Consider the following 19,711-nt stretch of genomic DNA (forward strand, 5'->3'; position numbering starts at 1 on the left):
AACTCACTAGCCTGTGAGACTGGCTCTAACAGCAGGCTTATGAGGCTTATGCCTGTGTTCTGCCCTGTGCTTCTTCCTCCTTATGACCAACAACACAATAGACAGGGACAAAGAAAAATGGTGACCATCTCTGGGAGGAAAAGAATCCTCTTGAGTTGCTAATCCAAGGAAATAGCTCCACAAATATTTTCTCTTGCTTATCTAAATTGAAAGAGAGAGAGGGAGAGAGAGAAGAGGGACCCTCACCACTTTCCCTTCTAACAGACTTTGCAGGCAGAGATCCTGGAGGCTGATATGATAAGAAATCTTACCTTCCACAGGCCTTTGTCATATGTGCCATGATATCTTGGCTGCAGCAGCCTCAGGACAGAAAGCAAGGTCCAACCAGCCTCCTGGTTGGCTCACCAACTTTCGGCGGGGGTGGGGGGGGGCAGGAAATTTCCTCCTCTACCCCTCCTGAGTTCTTGTGGCTGGGCTAATAATGAAATTGACACAAGACCGATTAACAGGAGAAAAAGGAAAAAATTTTAATTCATGTGCATGGAGGTCCCACAGAAATGGACCTAAGAAGTGGCCAAAGCAGGCGGCTTTTATATTTTTTAGACAAAGAAACAATAAATTCTCGAGGAATTGACAAAGAAACAGATTTTAGGTGCCCAATTAGTAAAGAATCTAAATAGAGTCTGGGCTTGGGGTATTACATTAAAGAAGTAACAAGGTTTGTTTATATAGACTTCTAGGCCTGAATTCCCAATCTTTGGTGAGAAGTATGTCCTTTTACCTTCATATGCAGTGAGTGCACCTTTCAAATGAGAGATAGGTATTCTTTCAGGGAGACAGAAGGGAGGGTCAGAGTGTCCCGCTTGCGTTGGTCATTTCTTAAGTAACTTTAATTCAAAATAATCAATATGCCATTGAGGCACATTTCGGGGTGGCCTGCTGTGGGCCCCAACAAACTTTAAGAAGTTTAGTAAATATAACAATTTGCCTCCTCCATAAGTCAAAGAACATGTGTGACCTCTAGGAGCTGGGAACAGCCCTCAGCGGATAGCCAGCAAGAAAATGCTAACCACTAAGAACTGAATTCTGCCAACAACCTGAAGGATAAGCAAGGAAATGGATTCTGCCTTAGAGCCTCCAAAGGAATGCAGCCTGCCACCGCCTAGATTTCACCTCTTTGAGATCTTGTTAGATTTCTGACATACAGAACTATAAGATACTAAATATATATTATTTTAAGCCACTAAATTGGTGGTAATTTGTTACAGCAGCAATAGAAAAGTAATACAGCAAGGAATGTTTTGTCTTTACTTCATTTAAATCAAAGTTTATCCAATACTGAATCCTTATTCTGTTGGGCTGGCAGGGTATTCAATCCCAGACGTTACTGAGGCCCTTTCCCATACCGGTGACACACAAGGTTCCAAGGATCTTACCATGAGCCAAAATATCAGGGAGGCTCCCTTGGACCTTCTGTTATCACCGTTATCATCTGCTACCAATGAGATGCCATAGTCCCTGCCTTCTTGGTCCCATGTAGTCTGGTGGCAGCAGCAGGATCTTCACAAGGGGGGTGGAAACCTGGGATCTAGGGTTCATCTCCTCTAGGCATCCAGGAAGTCATCCCCTCATTCCTCCAATCTGGATGTTCCATCATTACCTGGGAGCACTGGGGGGTTAGGAGTGGGGTTTTGGTTACCCTTTGTCCCTTTCTCAGTTAGGGGAAATCTTCCCTCTAACAGTCTATAACAGTTTTTGCTTTTATCCTAAGGACACATCCATCTCACCCCTAACATACATGTGCACAGACATCAGGCCTGATACTGAGGTCATCTCTAATCTGTTTTTACCTCTCAAACTCCCTTGAAGCAAAGAATCATAATGGTCTGGTTACTAGGAGTTGGGAGATAAATAAAATATAAATTAACATCTCAGTAGATTATTTTGCAATATGGATGCACTGGTAAGTTGGTTGCATCCCTTAAAGGAATTTTTGCTTGCCTTCCTAGTGTCTTGGTATTTCTCAGAGGTTTGGTCACTGACCGTCTTTATTTTGATACCAGGGTCTGTCCCAGGCTGGTAACATAAAGTAGCAGCTCGCTGGATGGGTGATACATTTCCTCAGGCTTCTCAAGGTCAGGGTTCATAAACCTAGATTCTTGCTTCCAGAGAGAAAAATGACTCTCTTTTCTCCCAGCTCTGGCTGTATCCCTCCCGCATGGGAGTTTTCTTTGACTCTGGTCAACCTCTGGGAGAATGGACTACAGAGAAGCAAGGATGGAGCAGGGGACCACTTATGTGCTTATGGCAATAGTCTAGGCAAGAGATGACAGGGGCTTGAATCAGGGCAGAAGTAGTAGGAGAGATAAATGGTTGGATTTTGAATACTTTGATGGGTAGAGCCAGTGATCTCATGTGGGGTATTAAAAGAGAAAGCCAAATATAAATAGGCTTGTTAGGACTCACCTGCCCTCACATAACTCATAGTTGGGAGTCTGGAGTGACCTTAAATGACTTAAGAGAACATTCCCCATCTTGAGATTGGAGACGAGAGTTTAAGGGTTGTCACAGGAGAATTTAATTTTGGTAGTTAAAGAACTGGTTCTCCAACCTAAATCTGCAGCCATATTTCTTTATTTTCTGATTCACCTCCTTTTCTATAGTCTCTGGGATTTCATTATCTCCCAACTCCAGTTGGCATTAAGTTCCAGTTTTTTCTCCCATCCTACATCCATCACCAGGCAGGTTTTTCAGCCTTTTTCTATCCTCCCTTAGAGTACCCCAAAATAAATGACAGGTGCCATTTCCAGAGGAGAAGAATGCAGGAAAGTTGAAAACAATAGCCCTGTTTTCTATATACAGACTTGATTTTAAGATGACTAAAAACTTAATAGTGAGATAAACACTTTAAGAAATACTATACTGCTCTATTACTGTTAGTGATAAATCTACTTTGTTTTATATTTAATCTTTCATAGCTCTAGAATCAAGATAATTATGATTGCAAAACTTAGCTCATATGACTGGTGAAAACTTAATTTTTTTGTTTAAAACGATGAATGTTGGTAGAAGTAACAAAGTATTAATAAATGAAAAGAATCAGCACCGATATAGGGCAAGAAGTAGTGCCACTTTAATTCTAACGCGAAGTTCATTCTGGCTTTTAAAAAACTGCGGGCTATATTGCTGTTTTCAAGAGCTGTAAAAACTTGGGCAAGGTAGTTATCTTTCTGTGGCTTATTTTTCCCCTCATACATGAAATCTCAGCTCTCTTACTGCCTTGGATCTTAGGGGCCTCGGACAATTTAAAAACCGCATTTAAACAAATGTTTAGTGTCTAGCGTAAAATAGTATGCTTGATGACGAGTAGAAATACCAAGTACAAGACACAGGACACAGGTCCCTGCCCTTCTAGAGCAAGAAATCCGCTGAGGCAGACCAGCCGTGAATTCAACTTTCAATCGGTACAACCTCCCCTTTGTAAGCCTGAAACAAGTACACAAGCTGATCAAGTACATCAGATACTGAGACTGCTGTGCGCACTCACCCAGCTAATTATTTTTTAAAATTTAAAAATTATTTTTAAAAATTTTACATTAATTACCTAGTTAATTAATTTTGGGCTGCATTGGGTCTTTGTTGCGCGCGGTCACCCAGCTAATTCTTAAACTGCCATCGTAAGGCGGAAAACGCAGAATTCCATTTTATTTTCACTTTTAAAGGGGTGAAAATAAAGAAAGTACATTCAAGTTTGCCACCTGAGGTGTTTTCAGAGGAGATTTCTTTACTTCTCCCCGAGACGCTTTCCTAACCTCACCTGCTCCCCAGAACAATCCACACTTTCCTTCCGGGTTCTAGGTGAACTGGCCCACTGGGGACAGACCAATGGGTTCATTCTTTGTCCGCTGAGGGGCGGGGTCTCCAGCCTGGGCTTCGGAGACCCGCCCCCCGTACGTGGCGTGCGTGCGTGGCGCCAGGCGGCGCAGGCTGGTTTCTCCAGCTTGTGGTGCCCCCTGGCGGCAGCGGGGCTTCAATGTGACGGTCGGACCTTAGCGCCTGCCATGGAGCCACAGAAAGAGGCGCGAACACCCAGGGACCCCGTTGCGCGGCTACCCGGGGCCTCTAGCTCTCAGAAGCCGGACGAGGAGGAGCGGCGGGAGGGCGGCTCAGCGCCGGCGGCGACTGCCTTGGACGCGGAGGCGGACGGGGCTAGTGCGGACGGGCTGTGGGAACTGCCCGTGGAGCCGGCTGAGCGGAGGCCCGAGTGCAGCCGCTGCAGGTGATCGCCGGGCGGGGGCGGGGGCGGGGACTGAGGCCGGCGGCCGACTTGGAGGGGGTTGTGTGTCGCGGTGGCTGCCGCGCCCTCTGCCGGGGAGGCGGCTGCTGCGGCTCCAGTCCGGGGGAGCGCCGGTTCTGGCATCTCCGCGCTTGGGGCGGCAGGGTCCACTGGTTGACCTTGGAATCGCTGTGAAATACCTGTCACAGCTCTTTAGTAAGAAGCCATTTCTCCAGGTTCAGGATTATTTAGCCTTACTTCCTGCAAGACACTGAGAGGGTCATGGGATGAGTAGACAGAAGTTCCGCTGTCAAGAAGCTTGAGCGTCTGCTGGGGAAGTAAGGCGTAATGACAGTAATATTTGTAAAAACACGTTTATGCTTATGTGACATAGTCATCTCACAGTAAAAAAAAATAAAATGGATCAGAGGAGACAATCAAGGTGGCTATTACAGTAGTTGAGATTGTATTCAGAATTATGAATTCACTTAGAAATATTTATTGAGCACCTACTGTGTGGCAGGCACTGTTCTAGGTTCCTAGGAACCTAGGCATGGATAAAACATACGTTATCTCTGCGCTCACTGGGTCATTTATAGTCTAATGGGGAGACAGTTTATTAACTAGCAACACCAACAATTAACATTATTTGAGCATTGAATTACGCTGGTGTACTTTCAGGATTGTGAGGATTGCTTTCCCTGCTTGTTTGAATCTCATGCTATACAGATATACTATTATATTTACCTCCTGGGTGTTCAGGATCATTTATCTTGGTTACTACCTCTCTGTTGTCCTTCACACTTTTAACAATTAGATAGTGTCTACTTCCTCACCTGGGAATCACTCTGTAATTTGTTCTCAGATCCTACGTGCTCTGAAATGGCTCTCACTAAGGTCACCATTAACCTTAATGAGGTGAAATCTAATGGATCATTTTCTGTTCACTTTTTACTGGACCTCTTGGCAGAATTCTGCAGTTGAAATACTCCTTGAAACACTCTCTCTTTGGTTTCGCTTTGATTTATCTGACTTCTGTATCCTAGTCTTCTTTGCCTGTTCTGTTAAAACTCTAAATGTTGGGCTACCTCAAGGTCTTGGTTCTAGGTTCTCTTCTAACCCCATACACTTCTCACAGGTGATCTTACCATTTTTCATGGCTAAGTTATCACCTCTACCCCAGTCTCTGTAGCTCAGACCTTTCTCCTGAGCACCAGATGTACTCATTCATTTAATCATTGAGTACTGAGTGCTTTGCTGATTACTGGTAATATGGTGGAGTCTTTGTCCACATAGAGTGTTCAGTTTGTTATTGGATACAGATGATAAACCAGTAAACAAGCAACTAAATATGTAATTACAGATTGGAAAAAAAAAGAACAGCAATGAAAGAAAGAAGTGGGTTGCTGCCATAGAAAATAGCAGGATGGTGTCAGCAAAGATTTGTGAAGAGATAGTCTTTATATTGAGACTTGAAAGATAAGGATTCAACCAAGAGAGAAGTGTTCCAAGAAGGGGAACAGAAGGGCAGGCTCGTTGATTGTCTTTAACATTTGCATACTTGGAGTCTCTCAGGGCCATTTTGACCTTTTCCCAGAGCTGAACTGTAAGACCTCAGAGGAAGGATCTTGAGTGTAAGGATCTTATATTTTCTGAATGTACTATGTGCAGTAGATACTCAGTAGACCTTTGACAAGGGTAAATAATTTGTGTCTAAAAGAGACTGTGTGTTGGAACAGAAGGGGTGTGTGAATACAATTTATTTAAATAAGTTTTCTAAAGTTGTTAGGAGATAGCACTTAATAATGCTTCGGGGCTTCCCTGGTGGCGCAGTGGTTGAGAATCCGCCTGCCAATGCAGGGGACACGGGTTCGATCCCCGGTCCGGGAGGATCCACGTGCCGTGGAGCAACTAAGTCCGTGTGCCACAACTACTGTGCCTGCGCTCTAGTGCCCGCAAGCCACAGCTACTGAAGCCCACGCGCCTAGAGCCCATGCTCCGCAGCAAGAGAAGCCACAGCAGTGAGAAGCCCGTGCACTGCAACGAAGAGTAGCTCCCGCTCGCCGCAACTAGAGAAAGCCTGCGCACAGCAACGAAGACTCAACACAGCCAAAAATAAATAAATAAATAAAATTAAAAAAAAAAAAAAAGAATGCTTCGAAGGGGTCTCACTAGGATATGGAAAGAAAAGTGTTTCAAATACAAATCCAGAGCTAAATTATGCTAGCTTTATCATGTAGTTTTTAGTCTACTCAGAACTGCTAGTTATAATAGTTTAAAAATTAGTCTTCTATGGCTAGCAAAGATTTATAATTTTTCTGATCTCCTCCTCTCTGCCCCATTAATAGACTTTATTCTTTAGAGCACTTTTATTTATTTTTAAAAATATTTATTTATTTAATTTATTTATTTTTGGTTGCATTGGGTCCTTGTTGCTGTGCCCTACTTTCTGTAGTTGCAGCGAGCGGGGGCTACTCTTCGTTGTGGTGCACAGGCTTCTCATTGCAGTGGCTTCCCTTGTTGCAGAGCACAGGCTCTAGGCACGCGGGTTTCAGTAGTTGTGGCTCGCGGGCTCTAGAGCGCAGGCTCAGTAGTTGTGGCGCATGGGCTTAGTTGCTCCGCGGCATGTGGGATCTTCCCAGACCGGGGCTCCAACCCGTGTCCCCTGCATTGGCAGGCTGATTCTGAACCACTGCGCCACCAGGGAAGCCCTAGAGCACTTTTAGATTGACAGCAAAACTGAGAGGAAGGTACAGAGATTTCCTATATACTCTCTGCCCCTACACATGCATAGCTTCCCGGTTATCAACATCTCCTACCAGAGTGGTACATTTGTTACAATTGATGGACTCCATTGACACATTATTATCACTTAAAGTCCATAGTTTACGTTAGGGTTCACTCTTGGTGTTGTACATATTTTGAGTTTGGACAAATTTGTAATAACATATATCTACTATTATAGTATTGATAGCATACAAGAGTGTTTTCACTGCCCTAAAAATCCTCTTGCCTCTGCCTTTTCATCCCTCTCTACCCTCTAACCTGATCTACTGTTTAAAAATTAAAAATGACTTGCTGGATTTTAGCTTGTTTTCAGTTTCATTTAGTTAATCCTTTAGAATTATAATTCATTCTGACATTTCTGCACTCTGTTTTTTCTAGTGAAATTTTCTACCTTTTAAAGACTCTTCTCTCCCTTGGCATGCTATGCATTTTGTTTGTTATAATTGGTTAGAGTGCAGTTCTAGAATTATGGAGAATATTTAGGTGTCATCAGTATAATATTTATAGCTCTTTATATTTTATTTTATTAGGCGGTTAGGGTTTTAACTAGTTCCCTGAGTGAACTTCTTTACATTTATGCTTATAATAGTTTTTAAAATTAAAATGCATTCTTAGATTTGGGTGATCAGTAAGTCACAATTATTTGGCCATTTATTTAAAACGCTATTCATTTCTCTAAACACATTACTATAATTGTCACAGCCTAAAGAGTTCTAGAGATTGGTTTTGTTCAGGAGGTGCAAACTCAATTTAACTTCTCAGCAGAATCTTGCTCGTTAGAAATACAACATATCTTAAACATTAATGAAATATTCTTTAAAAGATCCCAAACTAATTTGTTATTGCAAGATACAGATTTTATAAAAAGTGTGTCCCTGTTAGAAGGAACAGCATGTACAGGAGTACATTCTATAGAGTACAGTGTATTTGGAGAGCTTGGCAGAAAGGAAGGAGAGATGAGGCTGCAGAGATTAATGGTGGTTGCACTGGGAAGGGCCAAATAAACTGTGTTAGGGAGTTTGAGCCTAAAGCACTAGAACCCAACAAAACAGCCACTGAAGTATTTTTATATTTGAATGGAGGTTACAACTTGACTTCTATAGGTGGCTTTTATCACAATTTGTACTCCGTTTTATATATTAAGAAAAATGCAAACTGAATGGTGATACAATGGTAAAAGGCTTGACTGGGAAGAGTTAGGGCCTTATTCCAGTAAAATGCCAGACATCTTAATTATTTTTTTATCTCTTCTGTTTATATTCCTGCCTGAGGACAAGAGTTAGAAACCACTTGAAATTCATTGATCATAAGAATAATGGAATAATGTCTAAATACAGAGTATTTTTTAATTTGTCTGAGGGAGGAAGACAGCAGGGAGAACATGTACACAGACTGACACAGATAGGCCCTGAGACAGAAATTTTTCTCTCTCCAGTGCTTTCTTCTTAAAAAAAGTACAAAGTTGTAAGGATTATAACAAGCCACATCAATATATTTAGCACCTGTTTATTAAGCACTGGTCATCTGCAGGTTATTCACCAAGCCTAGGTGCTTTATGTATAATATTTTATTTATTTCTCATAACAGCATTCTAGAATTGATGATATCATTAGCTTTTAAATGATAAGAAGGTAGAGGTAACAATCAAGTAGCAGAGTTGGGTCTCCAGCTCCAGTCCGCTTGGCTCCCAAGCTCTTGCAAACGCTTGGCTTTGCTCTATGCTCCATGCTTGCTGAAGAAGCCTTATGATTTTGTTTGCTGAGTGGATGTAGTCACTAGTTGAAGTGGAGCCACTAAGGCTGCAGGAGTAGCTCTGATTTTCATACTTTTTAAGCTGAAGTATGTTTACTTCAAGCTTAGTAACAAGATTCCTGAGCTTTGGTGTTCTTTAGCTCCTTTTTTTTAAAATAAAAATTAAGATATATTTGTTGTATAATTTTATATAAGTTTAAGGTGTACATCCTATTGATTTGATACATTTATGTATTGCAGTATGATTATCACTGGTAGTGGTTAGCTGTTGTCACCTAATTATCATTTCTTTTTTTGTGCTGAGAAGATTTAAGATGTAGCCTCTTAGCAACTTTGAAGTATATTAGACAGTATTGTTGACTATATCACAATGCTGTGCATTAGATCTCCAGCATTTATTCCCCTTCTAGTTCCAACTTTGTACCCTTTAACAACGTCTACTTCTTTATTCCATGTCTTAGCCTTTTCCGTATTCTTTAGGCTTGGTTATTCTGGAGAAGAAGGTGATGGGGAGAAAATAATGAGAAAGCCAAGCAGGGAAGGTTGCAGGTGTTTAAGAAGAATACAGGAGCCACAAACTGGCAGCCCCATGGATGTTTTGTTTAAAACTATATTTTTACCAGTTTTAAATTACCAGTTGCTAATAGTTAAAAATGAAGGTGTTTTATATCAAAATCCAGATTTCTGTTTTCTGTGAGAATGGGAAGATCTAGCAGCTCGGGGGCCAACTTCCTGAGCAGTAGTTGGCTGCGCGGAGTATTGGTTGTGCCTTTATTTTTTTTTTTTTAAACAATCTTTTTTTTTTTTTTTTTTTTTTTTTAATTTATTTATTTATATTTATTTATGGCTGTGTTCGGTCTTCGTTTCTGTGCGAGGGCTTTCTCCAGTTGTGGCAAGTGGGGGCCACTCCTCATCGCGGTGCGCGGGCCTCTCACTATCGCGGCCTCTCTTGCTGCGGAGCACATGCTCCAGACGCGCAGGCTCAGCAATTGTGGCTCACGGGCCCAGCTGCTCCGCGGCATGCGGGATCTTCCGGGACCAGGGCTCGAACCCATGTCCCCTGCATTGGCAGGCGGATTCCCAACCACTGCGCCACCAGGGAAGCCCCTGGTTGTGCCTTTAGATTGGGTGTGATCTGTCCAGATCATCATTGCTCCCAGTCATTCCTGCTTAATTCAACTATGATTAACTGCCTGCCTCTCATAGGCATTTGCTTTTTGATCTGGGTCTTATGTACGTCATTGTGGGCTGGTCAGCCTGAGCAAGAGGGTAAATCAGTCTGCAGGTTTTGCAGGTAGAAGTGAAAAATGGTAATTCCCAAAGCAATTAGTTTACAATAATTAAGATTGTTGAATTGGTATCAACACTTAGAAAACCAACTGTTTTGGTAAATTTAAAATAAACTAGATTATTGACGGTAATTTTTAGGGTAAAAATTTTGATGGTCTGCAAATTTAATTCTTTGTGCATTAACTAAGTTAATTTGTTATTTCTTGTTAATATAGAAAATATGTTTATTCTTTGAACTAGTTCGTTCCTAAGATATGTGGGAAGCTAACTGATTTACAAATTATTGTGCAAGCTAATCATATGTTCAAAGTTGAGCAAAGATGATATATCTCAAGAGGAAATTTTTTTCTTAATTAAGTCTCCAAAGAGGAGTGACCAATTTTAAGAAACCACTTTAGAGCTTTCTAAATGTTTGATTTATTTTCCCCAAGAAAAATAAGAACATTATTATTACCTTGTGATAGATAGAAGTTTTCTTCAAAGAATATCAAAGCACATTAATTTTTTAAGTATGTTTACATTTGCCCCAAATTAATAATTCATAGCTCTGTTAGTGCTTATGTAGTGAGAGAATATATTCCTTAATAGTCTAGTCTAAAATTTGTCTTTTTCATTTATTTTTAAAAATATGTAATGTATTTTATTTTTTTCCTCCAGTTTTATTGAGATATAATTGACATACAGCACTGTATAAGATGTACAATATGATTTGACTTACATACACCATGAAATGATTAAGTTTATTGAACATCTATCATGTTATGTAGATAAAAAATAAGAGAAAAAAAATTTTTCCTTGTGATGAGAACTCTTAGGATTTACTTTATTTATTTATTTATTTATTTAGATCGCTCTGCGTGGCTTGTGGGATCTCAGTTCCCCGACTGGGTATTGAACCTGGGCCACAGCAGTGAAAGTGCCGGATCCTAACCACTAGACTACCAGGGAAGTCCCAAGATTTACTTGATTAACAACTTTCATTTATAATGTACAGCAGTGTTAATTATATTATGTTGTACATTATATCCCTGATACTTATTTATCTTACAACTGGAAGTTTGTACCTTTTGACCACCTTCATCCAATTCTCCTGCTCTCACCACTCCTCGCCTCTGGTAACTACAAATCTGATCTTTTCCTTTAAGTTTGTTTGTTTCTTGAAGTATAATTGACCTTCAGCACTATGTTAGTTCTTGGTGTACAACATGGTGATTCGATACTTCTATACATTAGAAAGTGATCACCACGATAAGTCTAGTTACCATTGTCACTATACAAAGATATTACATAATTATCAACTGTATTCCTCACACTGTACATTTCATACAGGTAACATTTATTTTGTAACTACAAGTGTGTACATCTTGTATTTCCCTCACCTTTTTCACTTATCCTCTCACCCACCTCCCCTCTGGCAACAACCTGTTTGTTCTCTGTGTCTAAATAAATTTGGCATTATTTTAAAAGACTTCACAGGTTACAAAGTGCTTTCTTACATGTACGTTTTTATTTACTATATAAGACAACTTTGTGACTTAAATAGTTATTCTCTTTTATATATTCTTAAGGTCAGGTGAGTAGTAGAGGCAGGGCTGCTTTAACTTTCATATTTTCATTACCGCATCACGTAATAATGAATTATACTGAAATGAACAGTATGACTTTCTTTGTTTTCCTGTTGCATAGAATACATACTTCCAGTGAGGTGTTCCTTTGCCTTCTTCTAATCCATAGATTCTTTTCCTTTTCCTTTTCCTTTGTCCATGGCTATTTTTAATTATTTTGAGATGGGCAATTTTATTGTCTTTTTTAAGGTCCACCTTTTACCTCCTGAATCCTTTACCTGCCTATGGTCAGCTTCTCATTTCACTTGGTGGCTCTTCACATTTCAATTAGAAAGGCAGATTTGAAGGTATTATTGATTGATAGGATTTTTTTTTTTTTTTCTCTGCTGAGTTTTTAGTTTGCTTGTTTCTTGTTTTTCATCTGCTGGAAGCCTAGTGGAAAAGTTGTGGGGAAAAAGGGAGCAGTGAAGTGAAGTAAGTAGAAGTGTTCCAGGATTAATCAAAGAAAAAAATGGAAAGGTTTGGAATGATTCTCCTGACCTTGCAAAGAGTTAGAGAGATTGACCTGATAGAAATGTGTCTGATCTCACAGGTGTGACCCCTAGGAATAAATAAAAATAAGAATTAAAAAAAGAAAAAAATACTGAACAGACATACCAGTGACTCCACACTACAAGAGGAGGGAGTCTGCAGGTTAAGTCCAGGCAAGTTTCCAAAGAACATCAGCCAGAAAAATTAAATAGAATCCAGAGTTTCTACACTATACTGTCTAAAACGTCTAGTTTTTAACCAAAGCTTACTAGACATGCAAAGAAACAGGAAAGTGTGACTCACATACAGGGAAAACAACAGCAAATAGAAACTGTCTTTGAGTGGATCCAGATTTTGGATATAGTAGAAAAATACTTCAAAGCAACTCTTATAATAGGTTCAAAGAATTAAAGGAAAAAAATATAATGACCGTGACTCAACAGAGACTCAATAGAGAGTTAGAAATTATTTTTAAAAGTCTATGCAAACTGTCAGTGTAGGTTCATCATTTGTAACAAATGTACCACTCTGATGGGAGATATTGATAATGGGGAGGCTATGCATGTCTTGGGGCAGGGGGTATATAGAAAATCTCTGTAGCTTCCCGTCAATTTTGCTGTGAATCTAAAACAGCTGTAAAAAAAAAAAGTCTTAAAAAAAAGAGATGTGTATTATCTACTTGTTAATGTAAATCTGTTACTTGGCAGGTCAATTTAAAAAAAAATCATGTTAATATGTATATAACATATTTATCATTTGAACCATTTATAAGTGTACAATTCAGTGGCGTTAAATACATTCATAATGTTGTGTAACTATCACTACTATCTATACCCAGAAAATTTTCATCATCCCCAGTATAAACTCTGTACCCATTAAATAATATCTTCTCATCCCCTCCTCCCCCCAGCCCCTGGTAATCTCCATTCTCCTTTCTGTTTCTATGAATTTACCTATTCTAGATACTTTGTATAATCATACAATATTTGTTCTCTGTCTGACATTTCACTAAGAATAATGCTTTCAAGGTCCATCCATGTTATAGCATATATCAAAATTTCATTTTTATGGCTGAATTGTATGTATATGCCATCTTAATTTATCTGTTTTCCATTCTTTTGTTGATGGACACTTGGTTTGTTTCCACTTTTTGGGTATTGTGAATAGTGTTGCCATGAACGTTGGTATACAAATATTTATTCTAGTTCCTGCTTTTAATTCTTTTGGATATATACCTAGGAGTGGAATTGCTGGGTCATATGGTAGTTCTGTGTTTAACTTTTTGAGGAATTGCCAAGCTGTTTTCCATAGCAGCTGCAACCATTTTACATTCCCATCAGCAATGTACAAGAGTTCCAATTTCCACAAAATTGAAGGTACACAGTTATCTGAGTAGTTAACAAAGCATATATATCACCCTTAATGTACTTGAAATTGAATCTTTAATGCAAACCCTCAAAGAAAGAAATCACTGAAAAAATGCAGCAATTACCATTGCTCCAGCAAAACATGGATTCTTTTTTATATTTTTATTGAGGTATAATTGACATATAACCTTATATTAGTTTCAGGTTTATAACATAATGATTTGATATTTATATACAATGCAAAATGATCACCACAGTAAGTCTAGTTAACATCTGTCACCTTAAATAGTTAAAGAAAAGTTTTCTTTCTTGTGATGAGAACTTTTAAGATCTACTCTCTTAGCAACTTTCAAATATGCAATTTATTTTATCACTGAAAGTTTGTACCTTTTGACCCCCTTTATCCATTTTTACCACCCTCTCAACAAATAATGAATTCTTTGAGAGGAGAATCTAGTGTAGTATGTACAAGTTTTACAGTGGCAATGATGACTCATTATTATTATTACTTTCTTTTGGAGTATAGGAGTTGGAATTTGGCTACTGATTGATTTAATTTTACCTGAAAAATAATTTTAGACTTACATGTTGTAAAAATAGTACAGAGAGTTCCGAATACCTTTTTGTTTTGTTAATAGTTTCCCTTGCTGTGCCAAAACTTTTCAGATTGATGTAATCCCTTTGTTTCCCTTGCCTGAGGAAATGTATCCAAAAAAATAGTGCTAAGACCCATGTCAAAGCATACAGCCTATGTTTTCTTTTAGAAGTTTTATTTATATATTTATTTATTTTAAAAAATAAATTTAATTAATTAATTAATTAATTTATTTATTTTTGGCTGAGTTGGGTCTTCATTGCTGCACGCAGGCTCTCTTGAGTTGTGGCGAGCAGGGGCTCCTCTTTGTCATGGTGCGCATGCTTCTCATTGTTGTGGCTTCTCTTGTTGCGCAGCACGGGCTCTAGAGCACACGGGCTTCAGTAGTTGTGGCACGCGGGCTCAGTAGTTGTGGCTCGTGGGTTCTAGAGCTCAGACTCAGTAGTTGTGGTGCACGGGCCTTTTAGAAGTTTTATGATTTCAGGTCTTACATTTAAGTCTTTAATCCATTTTGAGTTCATTTTTGTATATAGTGTGAGAAAGTAGTTCAGTTTGATCCTTTTGCATGTAGCTGTCCAGGTTTCTCAACACCATTATTGAAGAGGCTGTCTTTGCCCAATTGTATATTATTGCCTTCTTGTCATAGAGTAATTGGTTTATTTCTGGGCTTTCTATTCTGTTCCATTTATGTATGTGTCCGTTTTTGTGCCATACCATACTGTTTTGATGACTGTAGTTTTGTAGTGTACTTCGAAATAAAGGAGCGTTATACCTCCAGGATTGTTCTTTTTTCTCAAGATTGTTTTGACTATTCAGGGTCTTTTGTCCTGCTATAAAAATTTTTAGAATTATTTGTTCCAGTTCTGTGAAAAATGTCATTGGTATTTTGATAGGGATTGCATTAAATCTGTAGATTACCTTGGATGGTATGATCATTTTAACAGTATTAATTCTTCCAATCCATGAGCATGGTATATCTTTCCATTTGCTTGTGTCATCTTCAGTTTGTTTCATCAATGTCTTATGGTTTTCAGTGTATGGGTCTTTCACCTCCTTGGTTAGATTTATTCCTAGGTATTTTATTCTTTTTGATGCAATTATAAATGGGAATTTTTTCTGAAACTTTTTTTCTAAAAGTCCATTGGTAGTGTATAGGAATGCAACAGGTTTCTTTACATTAATTTTGTATCCTGCAACATTACTGAATTCATTTATTAGCTCTAATAGTTTTTTTGGTGGTGCCTTTAGGATTTTCTATATATGGTATCGTGTCATCTGTGAACAGTGACAGTTTTACTTCTTGCTTTCCAAATTGGATGCCTTTTATTTCTTCTTCTTTTCTGATTGCTGTGGCTAGGGCTATGTTGAATAAAAGTGGTGGGAGTGGGCATCCGTGTCTTGTTGCTGATATTAGAGAAAATGCTTTTTACCTTTGAGTATGATGTTGGCTGTAGGTGTTTCATAAAAGCCTTTATTATGTTGAGATATGTTCCTTATATATCCACTTTCTTGAGAGTTTTTATCATAAATTGATGTTGAATTTTGTCAAAAGCTTTTTCTGGATCTATTGAGATGATCATATGATTTTTATTCTTAAATTTGTTAATGTGGTCTGTCACACTGATTGCTTTGTGGATATTGAACCATCTTTGCATCCCTGAGGTAAGTCCTACTTAATCATGGTGTATGTTCCTTTTAATGTATAGTTGAATTTGGTTGGTTAATATTTTGTTGAGGATTTTTTTTTTAACATCTTTATTGGAATATAATTGCTTTACAATGGTGTGTTACTTTCTGCTTTATAACAAAGTGAATCAGCTACACTGTTGAGGAGTTTTGTTTCTATGTTCACCAGTAATATTGGCCTGTAATTTTTTTCTTGTTGTGTCTTTGATTTTGGTATCAGGTTGAAGCTGGCCTCATAGAATAAGTTTGGAAGCATTCCTTTTTCTTCAAATTTTTGGAATAATTTAGGAAGCAAAGGTGTTAACTCTTCTTTAACTGTTTGGCAGAATTTACCTGTGAAGCTGTTTGGTCCGTGACTTTTGTTGGTGGGAATTTTTTTTATTACTGATTCTATTTTGTTGATGTTAATTAGTCTATTGATATTTTCTGTTTCTTCCTGATTCAGTCTTGGGAGATTGTATGTTTCTAGGAATTTTTCCATTTTTCTTAAGTTGTACATTTTATTGGTGTATATAGTATTATATCGGTGTTCATAGTGATCCCTTATGATTCTTTTTATTCTATGGTGTTGGTTTTTACTTCTTCCCTTTCATTTCTGATTTTATTTCCTTTTTTTTTGGCTGCACCATTCAGCTTGCAGGATTTTCCCCAACCAGGGGTTGAACCCAGGCCACTGCAGTGAAATCCTGGAATCCTAACCACTAGGCCACCAGGGAAGTCCCTGATTTTATTTATTTGGGTCCACTTATTATTATTTTTTGATGAGTCTGGCTAAAGGTTTATCAATTTTGTTTATCTTTTCAAAGAACCAGTCTTAGTTTCATTGATATTTTCTTTTTTTTTTTAGTTTTTATTTCATTTACAGTTGACCCTTGAACAACGCAAGTGTTAGGTGTGCCAACCCTCCGCACAGTCGAAAATCTGCACATAACTGTACAGTTGGCCCTCCTATCCGTGGTTCTGCATTTGTGAATTCAACTAGTTACAGATCTTGTAGTACTGTAATACAAATTTATTGAAAAAAATCTGCGTACAAGGAGACCCACGCAGTTTGAACTCATGCTGTTCAAAGATCAATTGTATTTTTGCTCTGATCTTTGGTATTTCTTTTCTTCTACTAACTTTGGGTTTTGTTGTTCTTTTTCTACTTCCTTTAGATGTAAGGCTAGATTGATTGTTTGAGATTTTTCTTATTCCCTGAGATAGGCTTGTATTGCTATAAACCTTCCTTTTAGAACTGTTTTTGCTGTTTCCCATAGATTTTGGATTGTTGTGTTTCCATTTTCATATGTCTCCAGATATTTTTTGCTTTTCTCTTTGATTTCTTCAGTGACACATTGGTAGCATATTGTTAAGTGTCCATGTGTTTGTGTTTTTTGCAATTTTTTTTTTTATTGTACTTGATTTTTAGTCTCATATCTTTGTAGTTAGAAAAGATGCTTGATATGGTTTCAGTCATCTTAAATTTGTAGAGACTTGTTTTGTAGCCTAGCATGTGATTTATCCTGGAGAATGTTCCATATGCACTTGAAAAGAATGTGTATTCTACTGCTTTTGGATGGAATGTTCTTTCTTTGAGCTTTCTTTGACTTTGACTTTTTGCTTCTTCCTTGTCTCTTTCAGACTGTTAGGTTTATTTATCACCAAATATTTTAATTTTAGTGCTAGGCCTTCTGGGACCTAGGGCAGCTCTACAGAGTTATGTTTAGACTTTTCATTGACATTAAATGCTTTTATGGAATCAACAAAATGTATTGGTTAAGGGCATACACTTTGGAATTAGAACAGCGTTCTAGCCCCAGCTCTGTTTTCTCTTGAGAAAGTTATTTAACCTTTCATAGCCTTGGTTTCTTCATCTGTAAATTAGGGCAATAATACTACCTTTCTTTGACAGGTTTTGTAAGAATTAAATGAAGGTAAAGTATTTAGCATAGTGCCTATAGCATATGCACATATGCACAAAGTTGTGCAGTTGTTAAACTCTTCCTCTTTCCCTTTCCTCCTTGTTCTCATCTCTTATCTTTTTCTCTTTCCTCCTCTTCCTTCTCCTTTCTTCCTTCCCCTCTTTTTCTCCCTCCTCCCTCGTTCTTTTTCTCCTCCATGAATTATCATTATTATTATTTATGAAATTGGTTTATTTTGTAGTTAGTCAACTTCTTCCCTGTTTGGGTTGTTTTTCTAGATTCAGAGATTAAGGGCAAGTAAATAACTTTGCATGTGTTAATGTTGCAGGTCACCATAATTAAATTGCCTCATGATGGAAATTTTATAATCCTAGGACTTTTAAAATACTCACTTTCCAGCTACAAATAAATATTCCATTGATGAAAAATACTTTTTTTAGGGACATCAAAATCGGTGGCTTATTCATAGCATTATTGTGTTCTCTTATGTAGTAAAGTAACCCTATCTTAAACCTTATGTATTTTTCTCTCTTATATCAAAGAAAATTCTCAATTCTCTTTTGAAGAAATGGACCTTTATATAAATTTAGGAGGAATATTTCCTTAATAAATCAGGTATTCCAAATCTGCATTTTAAAATATAGACAGCTTTTAGGCAAGGGAAAGGAGAAGAAAGAATAAAGAAAATGAAAATGTTTTCTAGTAACATGGTCCCTTCATTCTATGCTATTCTTTGTAAAATATCTCTACTGAGCTATAGCTGGTCCTTGGGACAATTTAACCTCTGACTCCTTGCTTGTCAGGATGGCCATTCATGCTGTTCCCTTTAGTTGACCAATGGCTAAGGAGCATAGAATTCTGCTGCACATGGACCTGGAGGCTTAATTTGATGAATCATATGGGTAGTCTTTGTTCATTCAATCATTATTAATTCAGTATCCAGTAAAGGCACAGCTTGGGTCATAGAAAAATAATTAAGAAATTGTTTCTTCTAGAATTCATAGTGAATTGAATGTGAGGGAAAACATGTCTATGTAATAAATATTTAAGACAAATTATGAAAGTATAAAGAGTTTGTAGAGCAAAGAGTGATTTACTTAACTTGCTATTAAGAAAGATGTTTATTTTTTTATATTTGTTTTATTTCTATATAAGAAGACAAAGTAAATAATAGGATAATTGACTATAGATGATTACTTTATGACAAGATTCTCAGTTGATCTGTCATTTTGTCATTGCAGCTCTAGTAGGGGCTTTATATAGATGCTGTATATAGTCATCTCTCTGGACACAAGGCTTTTGTTTTCCAAGCATCTGGCTCCTCTGAAGGCTTCTTTAATTATAATAACACTTACTAAAATTTTTCTTAGTTATAGATCTTGTAGTAGGAACAAGCTTATCTCTAGGCCAGTGATCTCTAAATTATTTTGAATACATACCACAGTTGGTTAAAATATTTAGGATGTAATTCTAATAGGTATACATATTTATCTATGATAATATACATTTATCATATACTAATGTATGACTTGCCTCTTAAACCATAAAAGAACATAGATAAAAGGGAAGAGATAATGGTGAAATAAACTATTTAAAAATGTTTTACTAATTGTGATGGAGTCCTAGTCTTATTATTTAGTATTTTTGAGACATAATATATACTTACAGTAAGGTTTATGATAGTAACTTACTGATAGTAAGATGTGATTTCACAGTTCAAATAATCTTTATAATTTCTACTTTTTAAAGTTATTGTCATCTGATTAGATTTATTAACTCTAATGAAGAGTTTGAAGTAGCTGTAAGAAAGGAACAGCTCTGCCATATACTTGTTTATTTGTGATTATGTAATTAGAATTTCTTCAGTATAGACTCTTTGTGGGTACATATAGTTTCTTTGAGGGTGCTGTTGTTAACACTTCATGTTTTGAAACTCCTTCTTTTCTATTAGGATACTG

At 37.7% G+C, this 19,711-nt stretch overlaps 1 protein-coding gene across 2 annotated transcripts in view; it reads left to right on the top strand.

The window, feature by feature from the left end:
* The first annotated feature begins 463 nt into the window (after positions 1-463).
* Positions 464-19,711, top strand: part of DTWD2 (DTW domain containing 2) — a 194,552-nt gene continuing 175,304 nt past the window's right edge. Inside the window, exon 1 of one of the 2 annotated variants that reach the window (XR_014261913.1) lies at positions 464-4,279. Coding sequence is in view for 1 of the 2 variants with exons in the window: in XM_082455802.1 (XP_082311928.1) it covers positions 4,062-4,279 (218 nt within the window). In the remaining variant the exon portion in view is untranslated. The remainder of the gene's footprint in view (positions 4,280-19,711) is intronic. The other variant, XM_082455802.1, reaches the window with a different exon arrangement.

The sequence above is a fragment of the Balaenoptera physalus genome (assembly GCF_965194825.1).
Source record: "Balaenoptera physalus genome assembly, chromosome: 3".
Taxonomy (NCBI): domain Eukaryota; kingdom Metazoa; phylum Chordata; class Mammalia; order Artiodactyla; family Balaenopteridae; genus Balaenoptera; species Balaenoptera physalus.